This window comes from Bufo bufo, chromosome 1 (genome assembly GCF_905171765.1).
Source record: "Bufo bufo chromosome 1, aBufBuf1.1, whole genome shotgun sequence".
Lineage (NCBI taxonomy): Eukaryota > Metazoa > Chordata > Amphibia > Anura > Bufonidae > Bufo > Bufo bufo.
In genome coordinates this window covers 438,503,269-438,519,495 of record NC_053389.1, presented here as the reverse complement: position 1 = coordinate 438,519,495, position 16,227 = coordinate 438,503,269, and the positions used below count along the sequence as shown (strand labels likewise).

General features: G+C 43.9%; 1 protein-coding gene across 2 annotated transcripts in view; it reads right to left on the bottom strand.

The window, feature by feature from the left end:
- The window catches only part of SCYL2 (SCY1 like pseudokinase 2), a 56,356-nt gene that overhangs the window by 19,972 nt on the left and 20,157 nt on the right, over positions 1 to 16,227 (bottom strand). For both annotated transcript variants that reach the window (XM_040407145.1, XM_040407153.1), the window contains exons 6-7: positions 8,202 to 8,423; positions 4,351 to 4,467 (exon numbers count right to left, since the gene is read on the bottom strand). In XM_040407145.1, coding sequence (XP_040263079.1) covers positions 4,351 to 4,467; positions 8,202 to 8,423 — 339 coding nt within the window. The remainder of the gene's footprint in view (positions 1 to 4,350; positions 4,468 to 8,201; positions 8,424 to 16,227) is intronic.

Sequence of the window (16,227 nt, the reverse complement as noted above, 5' to 3'; positions counted from 1 at the left end):
GGTCGTGGCTCCGTAAGAAGCATATTAAGGTTCTGAAGTGGCCTAGCCAGTAGCCAGTCTCCAGACCTAAATCCAATAGAACATCTTTGGAGGGAGCTGAAACTCTGTGTTGCTCAGCGACAGCACCAAAACCTGACAGATCTAGAGGAGATCTGTGTGGAGGAGTGGGCCAAAATCCATGTTGCAGTATGTGCAAACCTGGTCAAGAACTACAGGAAACGTTTGACCTCTGTAATTGCAAACAAAGGCTTCTGTACCAAATATTAACACTGATTTTCTCAGGTGTTCAAATACTTATGTTCAGCAGTGCAAGACAAATAAATGCTTTAAAAATCATACAATCTGATGTATTTTTTTTTATTCTGTCTGAGTGGGAATGCTCCTATAATGTGAATTTCAGACCCCTCCATGATTTCCAAGTGGGAGAACTTGCAAAATCGCAGGGTGTTCAAATAAGGAGATTTTTGTATAACTTACCAGTAAAATCTCTTTCTCGCTCTTCATTGGGGGACACAGGAACCGTGGTTATAGCTATGTCCTCTAGAAGGCGTTGACACTAGTAAAAGCTGTTAGCTCCTCCCCTGGCAGCTATACCCCCTCCAGCCTGGAGAGAGAGCTTCAGTTTGTGTACAAGCAGCAGGAGAAGCCAGCCAACCAAAGAAAAAACACGGAACACCAACCATGCCAAAAGACCCAACGGGGTTCAAACCAGCAATAGCCACAACTGTGGTTGAACAACAGTACTGGGTGGGTGCTGTGTCTCCCAATGAAGAGCGTGAAAGAGATTTTACTGGTAAGTTATACAAAAATATCCTTTTCTCGCCCATATTCATTGGGGGACACAGGAACCGTGGGACGTCCGAAAGCAGTCCACAGGGAGGGAAAAAACCACAGACCCATGGAAGCAAGCGTCCCTGCAGGCATCTAAGAACTGTCGCCTGCAAGACCGCGCGGCCCAAGGCAGCGACCATCGATGCATAAGTATGCACCTGGTAAACCTTTGTGAACGTGTGTAGGAGGACCCGTAGCCACCTTACACAACTGTGCAGTCGAAACGAGATTCCTCCCAGCCCAAGAAAGCGCCCACCGCTCTGGCGGAGTGAGCCGTGACACCTAAGGGCGGAACCCTGCCCGGGCGCGGTATGCCTCAGCTCTTGCAGGCCAAATCTAACGTGCATTCGCCACCTCGGAGGCCGCCAATCCCTAGCGAGAACCCTCCGAAGACAAAAATGGTGTTCGTACACCAGAAGGGACTGGAGACTGCCAATAATGATCAGAGCTCTGACAACGTCCAATAATGTAACTCCCTTCCGTAGGGAGTGAAGGAGAGGGACAGTGAAGGAAGGACAATTTCTTCATTGATATGGAAGTCAGAGACCACCTTTGGGAGAAGGAATGGGTCGGAGAACCACCTTATTCTTGTAAAGAACCAGGAAGGGTTTTCTGCAAGAGAGGGCCCCCAACTCAGACGCCCGTCTGATGGATGTGATAGCCACAAGAAACGACTACCTTCTAGAACAGGAGCTGGAGTGAGATCTCCCGCAAGGGCTCAAAAGGGAGAAGACTGGAACGCTGAGAGAACTAATTTAGATCCCAAGGCGGTAAAGGACGGTACGGAAGAACCGTATGTGCCACTCCCAAAGGAAGGTTGTCATGGCACCAGAGAACCAGAGGATGGTGGAAGCTGCCCAAGGACAGAAGCGCCAACACCTGACCCATCAAGGTACTAAGGCCTAAACCAAGGTCCAACCCTGATTAAGAAGGAGAGGACCGTGGGGAGAGAAAACTGAGTGAGGGGATGTCCTGGTTGTCACAGAAGCCCAGAAAGGACCTCCAGGTCCTATAATAGATCCTGGGCAATGCAGGCTTCCTGGCCTGAGTCATAGTGCTGATGACGTCCGCTAAACACCGTCTCCTCGTCAGAATGGTGGTAACAGTCACGCCGTCAGCAAAATGCTGATGTAAGAATGCACCTTGGGAAGAAGGTCGTCTGAGTGGCAGTGACCAAGGGACATCTCCTAGAAGGAGAACGAGGTTGGCATACCACGCGTGACGGGGCCAATCCGGAGCGACTAGGATTTGTCGGAATGCCCTCCATCATGATCTCCCGTAGAACCCTGGGTAGGAAGGGAAGGGGGAAAAAAATAAAAATAAATAAATAAATAAAAAAATCTTCAGGAGATCCCTGCAGAGCAGGGAGGTCTTGCCTCCTATTGAAACTAGAAAAAACTGAAGCTCTCTCTCCAGGCTGGAGGGGGTATAGCTGCCAGGGGAAGAGCTAACAGCTTTTACTAGTGTCAACGCCTCCTAGAGGACATAGCTATACCCACGGTTCCTGTGTCCCCCAATGAATATGGGCGAGAAACTTCTGTTCCTCACTGTACATAGCCTTTAAATGTATTTTATTGGGATTTTATGTCATAGACCAACACAAATTCGCAAATATGTGTGAAGTGAAAAGAAAATAACACACGGTTTTCAAAATGTTTAAATAAAAATCTGAAAGGTGTGGCGTGCATTTGTACTCAGCCCCCTGTACTCTGATAACCCTAAATATAATCCAGTGTGAACAATTGCCTTCACAAGTCACCTCATTAGTAGACAAAGTCCATCTGTGTGTAATTTATTCTCAGTTTAAATACAGCTGTTCTGTGAGGGTTTGTTAGAGATCATTAGCGATCAAACTGCATTATGAAAACCAAGGAACACACCAGACAGGTCAGGGATGAAGTTGTGGAGAAGTGTTAAGCAGGATTAGGTTAAAAAAACATATCGCAAGCTTTGAATACCTCATGGAGCACTGTTTAATCCATCATCTGAAAGTGGAAGCAGTATGGCACAACTGCAAACCTATGAAGGCATGGATGTCCACCTAAACTGACAGCCCAGGCAAGGAGAGGACTAATTAGGGAAGCAGGCAAGAGGCCCATAGTCACTCCAGAGACGCTGCAGAGACCCACAGCTCAGGTGGGAGAATCTGGCCTTTATGGAAGAGTGTCAATAAGAAAGCCATTTTTGAAATCAAGCCATAAGAAGTCCCGTTGCAGTTTGCCACAAGCCACGTAGGGAACAAAGTAAACATGTGAAAGAAGGTGCGCTAGTCAGATGACTGCACCCCAACCCTGAACACACCATTCCTACCATGAAACATGGTGGTGGCAGTATCATGCTGTGGGGATGCTCTTCTTCAGCAGGAATAGGAAAGCTGGTCAGAGTTGATGGGAAGATGGAGGCAATCCTGGAGGAATACCTGGTAGAGGTTGTAAAAGAATTGAGACTGGGGCGGAGGTTCACCTTCCAGCAGGACAATGACCCTAAATATACAGCCAGAGGAAAGGTTTAGATCAAAGCATATTCATGTGTTAGAATGGCCCCGTCATAGTCCAGACCTTAATCCCATTGGGAATCTGTGGCAAGACTAGAAAATTGCTGTTCACAGATTCAATCTGACTGAGCTTGAGCTATTTTGCAAAGAATGGGCAAACATTTCAGCCTCTAGATGTGCAAAGCTGGAAGAGACATACCGTAAAAGACTTGAAGCTATAATTGCAGAGAAAGGTGGTCCTACAAAGTATTGACTTAGGGAGCTGAATACAAATGCACGCCACATTTTACAGATTTTTAATTATCTAAAATTTTGAAAACCATGCATCATTTTCACTTCACATAGACCAACACAGTAGCAACTATCGCATAAAATCTCAATAAAATCCATTTAAGTTTGTGGGTGTAACGTGAAAAATGTTTTAAAAGTTCAATGGGTATGAATACTTTTCAAGGCACTGTAAATCCTATATACACTTATATACATATTTTTCTTAAGAAGTAAAGGAGAATGAAAACTAACTAAGGGTACTTTCACACTTGCGGCAGAGGATTCCGGCAGGCAGTTCCGTGTCCAGAACTGCAGGCCTGATCCGTCAAAAGGTATGCCAACTGATGGCATTTGTAAGACTGATCAGGATCCTGATCCGTATGACAAATGCATTGAAAGGCCAGATCAGTCTTTCCGTCTATTTTTAGTCGGAGATAAAACCGTAGCATGCTGCGGTTTTATCTCCGTCCTGAACAGTCAAAAAGACTGAACTGAAGACATCCTGATACATCCTGAACGGATTGCTCTCCATTCAGAATGCATGGGGATATAACTGTTCAGTTCTTTTCCGGTATAGAGCCCCTAGGACGGAACTCTATGCCGGAAAAAAAAACGCTAGTGTGAAAATACCCTAAATTTGGTATTGCCATAATCGTGAAACAAAGGTTGACTATGATGTTTTAAAAGGCATGTTATAAGTAGCTAGTGAAAGTGGACACAACAAAGTTAACAGCTTCTAGTCAAGCTCCCCCTACCTTTGTTATCTGATCTGCATCTGGTCTGACTGCTGGAGTAACATTGAGAAGGAGTTTTATATGTTCCCGGACTTCTTCTGGGATATTTACAAGGATATTAGGGTTTAAATGACTTAGCTGTGTAAAATAAAATAAAATAAAAAAAGAAATGATTGAACAGAGCAAAAGTGTATAAATTCTACATAATATGCAACACAAACCTAACCAATATACATATTCTCTTGAAAAAAGGATTAAATAGAAAAGCCTTATGTGTGGAATTCATAGGAAAGTGATTCGGCAAGATACAATGGCCTCAGGATACAATATTTTCAACATACAATGGTCTTTTCTGGGCCAGTGTAAGTAGAGATTAGACTAACATACACTGCCTCAGATTCAATCCAACCAATAAACATGGTCATTTCACTGGTAAAACACTTTTGTATGATGTCTAGCAGCTCTCCTCTGTGGTACTAAAGGTTCTGTACTGCCCCCTGTCTGTGCCAAGATGACCTGCCCCTTTGGACAACAGTTGAGCAGCGACTCCATTTTATTTTTCTGGTACATGTATGTACTATGTAAGGCCACTTTCACACTAGCATTAATATTTTTCGGTATTGAGATCAGTCATAGGGACTCAATACCGTAAAAAAACACTTCCGTTTTGTCCCCATTTATTGTCAATGGGGACAAAACATAACTGAACAGAACGGAATCCTCCAAAATGCATTCCATACCGTTTAGTTGCGTTCCCAGACCGGAGAGCAAACCGTCCTGGAATGCGGAGCAAGACAGATCTGTCATGACCCACAATGCAAGTCAATGGGGACGGATCCATTTTCTCTGACACAATAGAAAACTGATCCGTCCCCCATTGACTTTCAATGGAGTTCATGACTGATCCGTCTTGGCAATGTTACAGATAATACAACCGGATCCGTTCATAACAGATGCAGATGGTTGTATTATCAGTAACGGTAGCGTTTTTGCTGAACCTTGCCGGATCCAGCAAATACACTGGTGTGAAAGTAGCCCAATTCTGTTGTATTAAGGACTTGCTTTATATGTCTTGGTTATCTGATTATTTTCCTTAAAACTTACTACTGTACTGCATATGATAACTGTGGTCTTTTAGTATGTGCCAAGAATCTCACAATTATTTAATGAGCATAGCATTAGCACTAGTATATTTTGTATAGCACTATTTTATTATTTTTTTATTTGTGTTTGCAAAGTGCTGTTCCATTGTGTTTGTGCCTTCAGCCATAGCTACATGTAGGGCTGCAGCTATCGACTATTTTTGTAATCGATTAATCCAAAGATTAATCGAGTACTCTTAACAAAAATCTAATTAAAAGAACATTTTTCTTTATAAAAACTCATCAGCCCCCCCCCCGTTCAATCAGCTGCCCCCCAGTGCCACGAGCTTGCCCCCCCCCAGTGCCACCAGCTTGCCTCCCCCCAGTGCCACCATCTCCCCCTCCTAGCCATGTCGCCCGCGTCTGTACTTACCTTTCCTGTAGAGATGCCGATCCACAGCTCCTCCGTCTTCTTCTGCGCGCGGTGCACTGTAGTCCTGACGTCACAGTGTCGGATCATAGTGTGCGCAAACATGCACTATGACCTGACGATGTGTCAGGATACAGTACAGTGCAGCGCGGTGCGGGTGACCACGGAGCAGTGAGTAATAAAAAGCGCTTCACTCCTGCTCCGTGGTCACATGACACAAACAAACCCTCGATGCAAAAAATTTGCATCGAGGATTTATTTGTTTCTAATTACTCGATTCAATTGAGTAATCGTTTCAGCCCTAGCTACGTGCACCTGCGCATTGGCATGGCATGGCATGTGCTGACTAACCCCCATTTCTTTCTTTGCTGTCTTGTAGTATGTAATATTTTATGGGGTTATCACTTCTCATATTTCAGGTTGACCCTGCATCCAACTCTTAAAGTGGACCTGTCACCACAAAATGCAAGATTCAGTAAAACTGAATACATTTGTATCTGTTTTTTTTTTCCACCTCCTATTAATACCCATAAGTACAGGAGGGAGGAGTTATCAGTGATTGATAGCATTAGGCCTCATGCACACAACCGTTTCGTTTTTTGCGGTCCGCAAAACACGGAAGCCGCCCGTGTGGTTTCCGCAATTAGCGGAACGGAAGGGCCATTGTAGAAATGCTTATTCTTGTCCGCAAAACGGACAAGAATAGGACAGGTTATATATTTTTTTGCGGGTCTACGGAACGGAGCAAACGCAGTAGGGGTGCACCGAAATTCCGGCGGCCGAAAATATCGGCCGAAAATAGGCCTAATCCATTTCGGCCGATATTGGTACATAATCGGCAGAAAATATGGGGTTTGGGATTTGTCACCCGCGCCGGGCGGGCGGTTTACTTTAAGTCACTGCATCTTTATTTTACCTTACAATCGTGACGCTCCAGTAACAACTCTGCAGGCAGAGCGGAGGGCGGCGTAACGTCACTTACTCACGTGACGTGCCTGCTCCGCCTCCTTCATTCATAAAGTGGGCAGAGCAGGTGCGTCACGTGAGTAAGTGACGTTACGCCGCCCTCCGCTCTGCCTGCAGAGTTGTTACTGGAGCGTCACGATTGTAAGGTAAAATAAAGATGCAGTGAGTGATTAGTCTGCTGTGAGCAGCAGGGCCGGGGCTGTTATGGGTAGGGGGATCGGTCTATGGCACTGCTATGGGGAGGGGGGATCTGTGCACTGTTATGGGGAAAGGGATCTGTGCACTGTTATGGGGAAAGGGATCTGTGCACTGTTATGCCCATAACAGTGCACATATCCCCTTCCCCACAACAGTGCACATATCCCCCTCTCCATAACAGCGCCACCCACAGATCCCCCCTCTCCATAACAGCGCCACCCACAGATCCCCCCTCTCCATAACAGCGCCACCCACAGATCCACCCTCTCCATAACAGCGCCACCCACAGATCCACCCTCTCCATAACAGCGCCACCCACAGATCCACCTCTCTATAACAGCGCCACCCACAGATCCACCTCTCCATAACAGCGCCACCCACAGATCCACCTCTCCATAACAGCGCCACCCACAGATCCACCTCTCCATAACAGCGCCACCCACAGATCCACCTCTCCATAACATTGCCACCCACAGATCCCCCTCTCCATAACAGCGCCACCCACAGATCCCCCTCTCCATAACAGCGCCACCCACAGATCCCCCTCTCCATAACAGCGCCACCCACAGATGAATTTAATTCATGAAAAAGAATTATTAATAAAATCATTTAAAAAAAAGTATTTTAAAAGTATTTGGGCAAAAAGGCAGTTTCGGTTTTCGGTCAAGGGCATCCTGAATTTTCGGTTTCGGACCAGAATTTTCATTTCGGTGCACCCCTAAAACGGAGTGCTGTCCGCATCTTTTGTGGCCCCATTGAAGTGAATGGGTCGGCACACGAGCCGCAAAAACTGCGGTTCGTATGCGGACCAGAACAACGGTCATGTGCATGAGGCCTTATGTGTATAAATGTTCACAGAGAGATAGCTGTCCGTCACTGGTAATTCCCCCTCCCTGTACCAATAGTTTTTCACAGGGCTGCAAAAAAGCAAAAAGATAGAAATGTCTAAATTACAGGTTTTACTGAATCTTTTCCTACAAAAATATTATATATCTGCTCGACTTCTCATGCTGCTTTCAGATTGCCTTGCATTCTGTAGTTACAAGTCCTCTTTAAAGTGCCCATATATCTTCAATAGCTGTCGTTTGAACAACTATTCTTTCAGATACCCCTATACGCAAAAGCTCTTGGGTCTGCAGAGCATGCATATGTTTCCAAGGGTGTGTGGGAAATCACTCTAAATGTGGAGAGCATACCTGGTCTAGTTGTCTGCTAAAGCTTTTGTAAATGTCCTGTTTGTTGACTTCAAAGATGGTCTTTCCTTTGTTGTACACTGCATGTATGATAACACCAAGCGAGTACATGTCACTGGCAGTGTCACAGCTTACTGACAATATATACTCTGGTGCCAGGTATTCTGGATTAGGCAGACACAGCGAGGGTAAGTTAGGATCCCATTCTTTAGATACATACTTTGTCTGCAGAAAGAAGACAAAATGTAATCAGCATTAGCACATATAACTTAGATGAGAGTTCTAGATAAAAGTTATTAAAAGAGGTTGTCCAACAGCAACATATTCAGTTTTCTTTTTAAAACCGGCACTTAGATCTCAATATTTTTGTAATTACATGGAATTTAAACTTTAGTACTTGAGCTATTCATCGAAATCTATCTGTATGGCGCCACCTGCTGGTTTCTCTTTTTCTAAATACTCTGTCCTGCTAACTGGGATGGAAGCACATGCTTAGTTCCATCCTTCAAATGCAACCAGCTGCAGTTGAAAGGACGCTCCCCCTGTGCTGCCAGCTTGAAGTAAATCCAGCAGACTAACTGGCGCAATGATCGGGGATAATTTCTGGATCCATGTGAGGTACAGGGCTGGTTCTACATTTGTTAGAAAGTCATGTACTATACGATATTGGATTTTCATTTTTTACATTCAATCGTTGGACAACCCCTTTAAGCTGGCCAGGCCAGTAAGGGTTGTTTTACGCTCGCAGATTTCCTGCCCGTAACCAGCACTAATTAATGATATAGCAATTTGGTTGACCCTCATTTGACACCATTTACATGGAGCCATCACCGTTATTGTTAATCTGTTTTTATATTGTCATCAGCACATCCCTATTTACACAGGGAGATATGAATACTTACTAACAATGATTTTAATGACTACATATGATCAATGACAAAGTGTTTTCCAGTTTACATGGAGCAATGATCAGGAATAAAACTTTTTGGCCCAAGTAAAAGGGCCTTAAAGGGGGTTCACCAGGATTTTTATATTCTTGGTCTATCTTTAGGATAGGTCCTGAATATCAGATTAGTGGGGTTTGATTTTTCTCCCCACAACGGAAGCAATGCTGTATTGGTGGACAGAGCTGTTCGGTTCTGTTCTGCTGTAGCTCCGGCACCAGAACTGAACCTCTTTAAAGGAAACCGGTCACCTCCAAAACACATTTTAAACCAACATCATTACCTTACAGTAGCCCCCAGTGTGTTCCTAATCATGTCAGCACCGGCCTCCTTGCTTCAAGTCAAGCTAAGTGCGCCCCTTACCCGTCCTCCCTTCACTGTGATTGACATCCTGCTAAGGATGGGATTGTGCAAGTCTTGCGCATGCGCGGTGCGCTCCATGATTTTTATCGTTCAATATGTTTTTATTGAATATTTTCATTTAACCAGAATGATCAGTATACAAAGATCAGTGCGAAAGTACACATGTCATAATACATTACATTAGCATACAAAAATGTTATACATGAGTATGCAGAGGCAAGGCACTACAGTGTATTCCAGGTTATTACATTGTATAGAGCTGCTTAGTACAACTTTAATACAGCTGAATTGTAAATATCTGGTAAAGTAGAAAAACATAGAAATGACAAGAAACGAAAACGACAACAGAAAGAAAGAAAGAAAAAAGGCAGAGAATTATGCAAAGATCAAGGCATTATAATGTGCACCTCTCGCAACAGCGAGCATGATCAGTTGGTCATATCTAAATAGCCTACATAGTTAAACAAGGCTCTTTGAGTGGGCCTTGTTAAATAGGACTAGTGTTTTTCATATTAACCGCCAGGGGATAGACTGGCCCATTGTGCCCACTCCCTTTCAAATCTACGCAGTGTGAAACCCTTGTGCGCCATCATCTTTTCATATGATCTAGTGGTATCAACAGATCTTAAAATTTCCTGCACATTTGGAATTACTGAGCTTTTCCAATACCTGGTTATGGCCAGTTTTGTAGCTAAAAACAGATGCATAGAGATGGTCCTGAATTTATATGGGATTTCTGTAATATCAATAAAGAGCAGGGCTAGGGCTGGATCTTTTATTAGCACACGACCCGATATCCCACTGACCAGTTGAAAGATGCTAGACCACAAATCTTGTAGCAGGGGGCAACCCCAAAGTATATGTAATAGGGACCCTTTACCTCCACATCCTCTCCAGCACAGCAGTCCAGAACCCGGATAAATGCAACTCAGTCTCAGGGGGGTGAAGTACCATCTCAGTAGAGTTTTTGAATAAGATTCAAGATGTGACACACATTTCAGTCTTTTAGTCACGTAATCAATAGCTGTGGACCACTGCGCTGAGGGGATATTGCGTCCCAATTCCAATTCCCACGAAACAATACGGGCGGTCTTTGCAAAGGAGTTTTTACTGCCTAAAAACGAGTAAAGAGGGCGTATTCCTTTCCATTTGGATTGTGTCAGGGCCCATTGGTTTAGGAGCTCCATGTGCACGTTCACAGTAAGTGTAGGGTTAGAGGTCATAAAATGACGGATCCTCAAATATTTATAAAAATCCCTTTTATGTATATTGAAGCGGGTTTGCAAGTTTTCAAAGGAGTTCAAGCTTGTTTGGTGAAGCAAATCTGCAACCGTTGCTGCGCCACCATCCCTCCACCCCTCTAGAGAAAGGTCAGGGATGAGGCATTGCAATGTCTCTATTGGGGTGAATTTTGCTATGGATGCAGATATTCCATTACCTCCCCCATGGTACAGTTTCCAAGCTTTTAAAGAGGTAGAAATTAGATACGGGAGGGGTTGAGCCAGTGATTCCTTAAAGAGGGAAGCCATCAATATTGCCTTCAAATTGTGGACTGGGGCAGTTGTCCGTTCAATACCCAATGTTTGGGATTATCATCAGTCCACCATTCTTTAAGTTGGTGCACCCTAGTGGCTAGATAGTAATCATAGATATTAGGGAGATTTAATCCACCCACTTTTTGAAATTTGGACATAAAAGTCCTAGCAATGCGGGGGGGGGGGGCCTTTCTTCCAAGTGAACCTATTAAGAAGTTTATTAGCAGCATTGAAAAAGGAAGAGGGTAATTCCATTGGGAGGATCCTGAACAAATAAAGCAGTTTAGGGAGCACATGCTGCTGGAAGGCTGCCAGTCTACCTAGCCACGATATCTCCATTTTTGCTATGTTTTCTAGTTCCTTTTGAAGGTCTAGGAGAAATGGAGGAAAATTTGCGTCATACTATTTTTGGGTACATATGATTTTTGGTTGCTCTATATTACACTTTTTGTGAGGCAATATAACAAGAAATAGCTGTTTTGGCAACGTTTTTATTTTTTGTTATTTACAACATTCATCTGACAGGTTAGATCATGTGATATTTTTATAGACCAGGTTGTCACGGATGCGGCGATACCTAATATGTATACTTTTTTTTATTTATGCAATTTTTACACAAGGATTTATTTTTTGAATAAAAAAAAAAAAAAAAAATCATGTTTTAGTGTTTCCATAGTCTGAGAGCCATAATTTTTTCAGTTTTTGGTAGATTACCTTGGGTAGGGTATGATTTTTGCGGGAGGAGATGACTGTTTTATTGGCACCATTTTGGGGTGCGTATGACTTTTTGATCGCTTGCTATTACACTTTTTGTGATGTAAGGTGACAAAAAATGGTTTATTAAGCACAGTTTTTATTTTTTACGGTGTTTATCTGAGGGGTTAGGTCATGTGATATGTTTATAGAGCCGGTCGATGCGAACGCGGCGATGCCTAATATGTAAACTTTTTTTTTCATTTATGCAAGTTTTACACAATAACAGCTTTTTTAAAACAAAAAAAATGATGTTTTAGTGTCTCCATATTCTGAGCCATAGTTTTTTTTTTTTTTTTGGGCGATTGTCTCAGGTAGGGGCTCATTTTTTGCGGGATGAGGTGACTGTTAGATTGGTACTATTTTGGTGGGCAAACGCCTTTTTGATCGCTTGCTGTTGTACTTTTTGTGATGTAAGGTGACAAAAAAATGCACAGTTTAGCACAGTTTTTATTTTTTACGGTGTTCATCTGAGGGGTTAGGTCATGTGATATGATATAGAGCCGGTCGATACGGACGCGGCGATACCCAATATGTATACTTTTTTTTTCTCCCCTATTCTTTACCATTTTTTATTAACTTTATTTGGGGAAAATGACGTTTTTGTTTATTTTTACTTGGAACTTTTAATTTTTTGGGGGAAAACTTTATTTTCACAACTTTTATCTTCACTTTATTTTTTGTCCCACTTGTGGGACTTGAACTTATGGGGGTCTAATCCTTTACAATGCATTCCAATACTTCTGTATTGGAATGCATTGGCTGTATGAGTAATACTGTGTGTATTACTCATACAGCTTCCGGCCTGTGAGATCCAGGGGGCTGGATCTCACAGGCTTGTCACCGGAAGGCAGCGCAATGCCTTCCTTAGGCATCGCGCTGCCTTCCATGCCATCGGGTCCCCCCTACAGCCGCATGGGGACCTGATGGCACCGCCACACGCCTCCGCAGGTCTGAATTGACCTGCGGTTTGCGGCGATCGCCTACACGCTCATTTAGCCAAGATGCCTGCTCAATGATTTGAGCAGGCACCGGGTCCCGATCACCGCCCGCCGGCGATCGGAAATACACATGACGTACCGGTACGTCATGGGTCCTTAAGGACTCGGGAACCATGCCGTAACGGTACGTCATGGGTCCTTAAGGGGTTAAAAAGGGTTTAGACGAATTCTTAAAAGTAAATGTCATAAGCATTAATGTCATTTACTTTTAAGAATTCGTCTAAACCCTTTTTAAAACTGTTCCTGCTGTGACCACGTCCTGAGGAAGCCTATTCCACAGATTCACCGATCTTACAGTAAAGAAGCTTTGACGCTTCTGGAGACTAAACATTTCCTTCTCAAGTCGGAGGCAGTGCCCCCTTGTCTTTTGAGCACATTTTACATGGAACAGCTTTTTCGACGTATATTTTGTACGGCCCATTTATATACACTGCTCAAAAAAATAAAGGGAACACAAAAATAACACATCCTAGATCTGAATTAATTAAATATTCTTCTGAAATACTTTGTTCTTTACATGGAGGTCTGGATTTGGAGTCACCCTCAAAATTATAGTGGAAAAACACACTGCAGGCTGATCCAACTTTGATGTTATGTCCTTAAAACAAGTCAAAATGAGGCTCAGTAGTGTGTGTGGCCTCCACGTGCCTGTATGACCTCCCTACAACGCCTGTGCATGCTCCTGATGAGGTGGCGGACGGTCTCCTGAGGGATCTCTTCCCAGACCTGGACTAAAGCATCTGCCAACTCCTGGACAGTCTGTGGTGCAACGTGACGTTGGTGGATAGAGCGAGACATGATGTCCCAGATGTGCTCAATTGGATTCAGGTCTGGGGAACGGGTGGGCCAGTCCATAGCATCAATGCCTTCGTCTTGCAGGAACTGCTGACACACTCCAGCCACATGAGGTCTAGCATTGTCTTGCATTAGGAGGAACCCAGGGCCAACCGCACCAGCATATGGTCTCACAAGGGGTCTGAGGATCTCATCTCGGTACCTAATGGCAGTCAGGCTACCTCTGGCGAGCACATGGAGGGCTGTGCGGCCCTCCAAAGAAATGCCACCCCACACCATTACTGACCCAATGCCAAACCAGTCATGCTGGAGGATGTTGCAGGCAGCAGAACGTTCTCCATGGCTTCTCAAGACTCTGTCACGTCTGTCACATGTGCTCAGTGTGAACCTGCTTTCATCTGTGAAGAGCACAGGGCGCCAGTGGCGAATTTGCCAATATTGGTGTTCTCTGGAAAATGCCAAACGTCCTGCACGGTGTTGGGCTGTAAGCACAACCCCCACCTGTGGACGTCGGGCCCTCATATCACCCTCATGGAGTCTGTTTCTGACCGTTTGAGCAGACACATGCACATTTGTGGCCTGCTGGAGGTCATTTTGCAGGGCTCTGGCAGTGCTCCTCCTGTTCCTCCTTGCACAAAGGCGGAGGTAGCGGTCCTGCTGCTGGGTTGTTGCCCTCCTACGGCCTCCTCCACGTCTCCTGATGTACTGGCCTGTCTCCTGGTAGCGCCTCCATGCTCTGGACACTACGCTGACAGACACAGCAAACCTTCTTGCCACAGCTCGCATTGATGTGCCATCCTGGATAAGCTGCACTACCTGAGCCACTTGTGTGGGTTGTAGACTCCGTCTCATGCTACCACTTGAGTGAAAGCACCGCCAGCATTCAAAAGTGACCAAAACATCAGCCAGGAAGCATAGGAACTGAGAAGTGATCTGTGGTCACCACCTGCAGAACCACTCCTTTATTGGGGGTGTCTTGCTAATTGCCTATAATTTCCACCTGTTGTCTATCCCATTTGCACAACAGCATGTGAAATTGATTGTCACTCAGTGTTGCTTCCTAAGTGGACAGTTTGATTTCACAGAAGTGTGATTGACTTGGAGTTACATTGTGTTGTTTAAGTGTTCCCTTTATTTTTTTGAGCAGTGTATTTCTATAGGTTAATCATGTCCCCCCCTTAGACGTCTCTCCTCAAGACTAAATTAATTCAATTCTTTTAATCTTTCTTCATAACTAAGACCCACCATGCCCCTTATCAGTTTAGTCGCTCTCCTCTGTACTTTTTCCAGCTCCAGAGCATCTTTTCTATGTACTGGTGCCCAGAACTGAACTGCATATTCCAGATGAGGCCGCATCAAAACTTTGTAAAGGGGTAATATTACATCCCTTGCCCCGCAAGTCCATGCCTCGCTTAATGCATGACAATATCCTGGTGGCCTTAGAAGCAGCTGATTGACATTGTATACTATAATTTAATCTACCATCCACAAGGACACCCAAATCCTTCTCTATAAGTGACTCTCCCAGTGTTACATCACCTAGGACATATGAAGTACAGAGATTATTACTACCAAGATGCGCAACTTTACATTTATCCACATTGAACCTCATTTGCCAAGTTGATGCCCAATCACTCAGAGTGTCCAAGTCAGCTTGTAGTTTATGGACATCTTCCATAGACTCTACAGTACTACATAGAAATGGTGCTATTAATCCCGTCCTCGATATCATTAATAAATAAATTAAATAATAGAGGACCCAGCACTGAACCTTGGTGTACACCGCTTATAACCCCGGACAATTCTGAATAGGAATCATTGACCACAACTCTCTGGACACGGTCCTTCAGCCAGTTTTCAATCCAATTACAAACTATACTTTCCAAGACCTTACTTTACCTATTAAATGTCTATGAGGGACAGTATCAAAAGCCTTTGCAAAATCCAGAAACACTACATCCACAGCCGCCCCTCTGTCCAGGCTCCTACTCACCTCCTCATAAAAACAAATCAGGTTAGTCTGACAACTTCTCTCCTTGGTGAACCCATGCTGGTTATCAGTTATATTATTATTTACAGTCATATTCTCCTGTATATAGTCCCAGTGGGTGGTCTTACCAGTGACTGACATATCTCTATATACACTTACACAAAGAATGCTATCAATCACTGATAACACCTCCCCTGTGTTCAACTATCAGTGACTGACAGCTATCTCTGTATACACACATACAGGGAATGGTATCAATCACTAATAGGATCATTAACATGGCTACAGAGCTCATGAAGATCAGAGAGTTAAATGAATAAATAAAAGGTTTTGTGGAATCTTTTTCCATAAAACTATATATCAATCTGCTCAGCTCCTAACATTCTAAAACATACAAACTGTAGATTGCACTGCATTTTCATGGTGACATGTTCCCTTTAAATGCACTGTGAAGAACATACAGAGGCCTGAGAAGACCAATAACCTGCTGTGTTAATGCAAACATTGATGTAATCTTTTGATTGCCTACTGAAAATCCACAAGTATTTGTTTCTCGCAGTAAACTAAGATTCCCAAGTCACCAGAATTCCAGTCCTCTGGATAATTATGTCATAATTGTAATTAAAGGAGTTTTCTGGCAGAAAATAA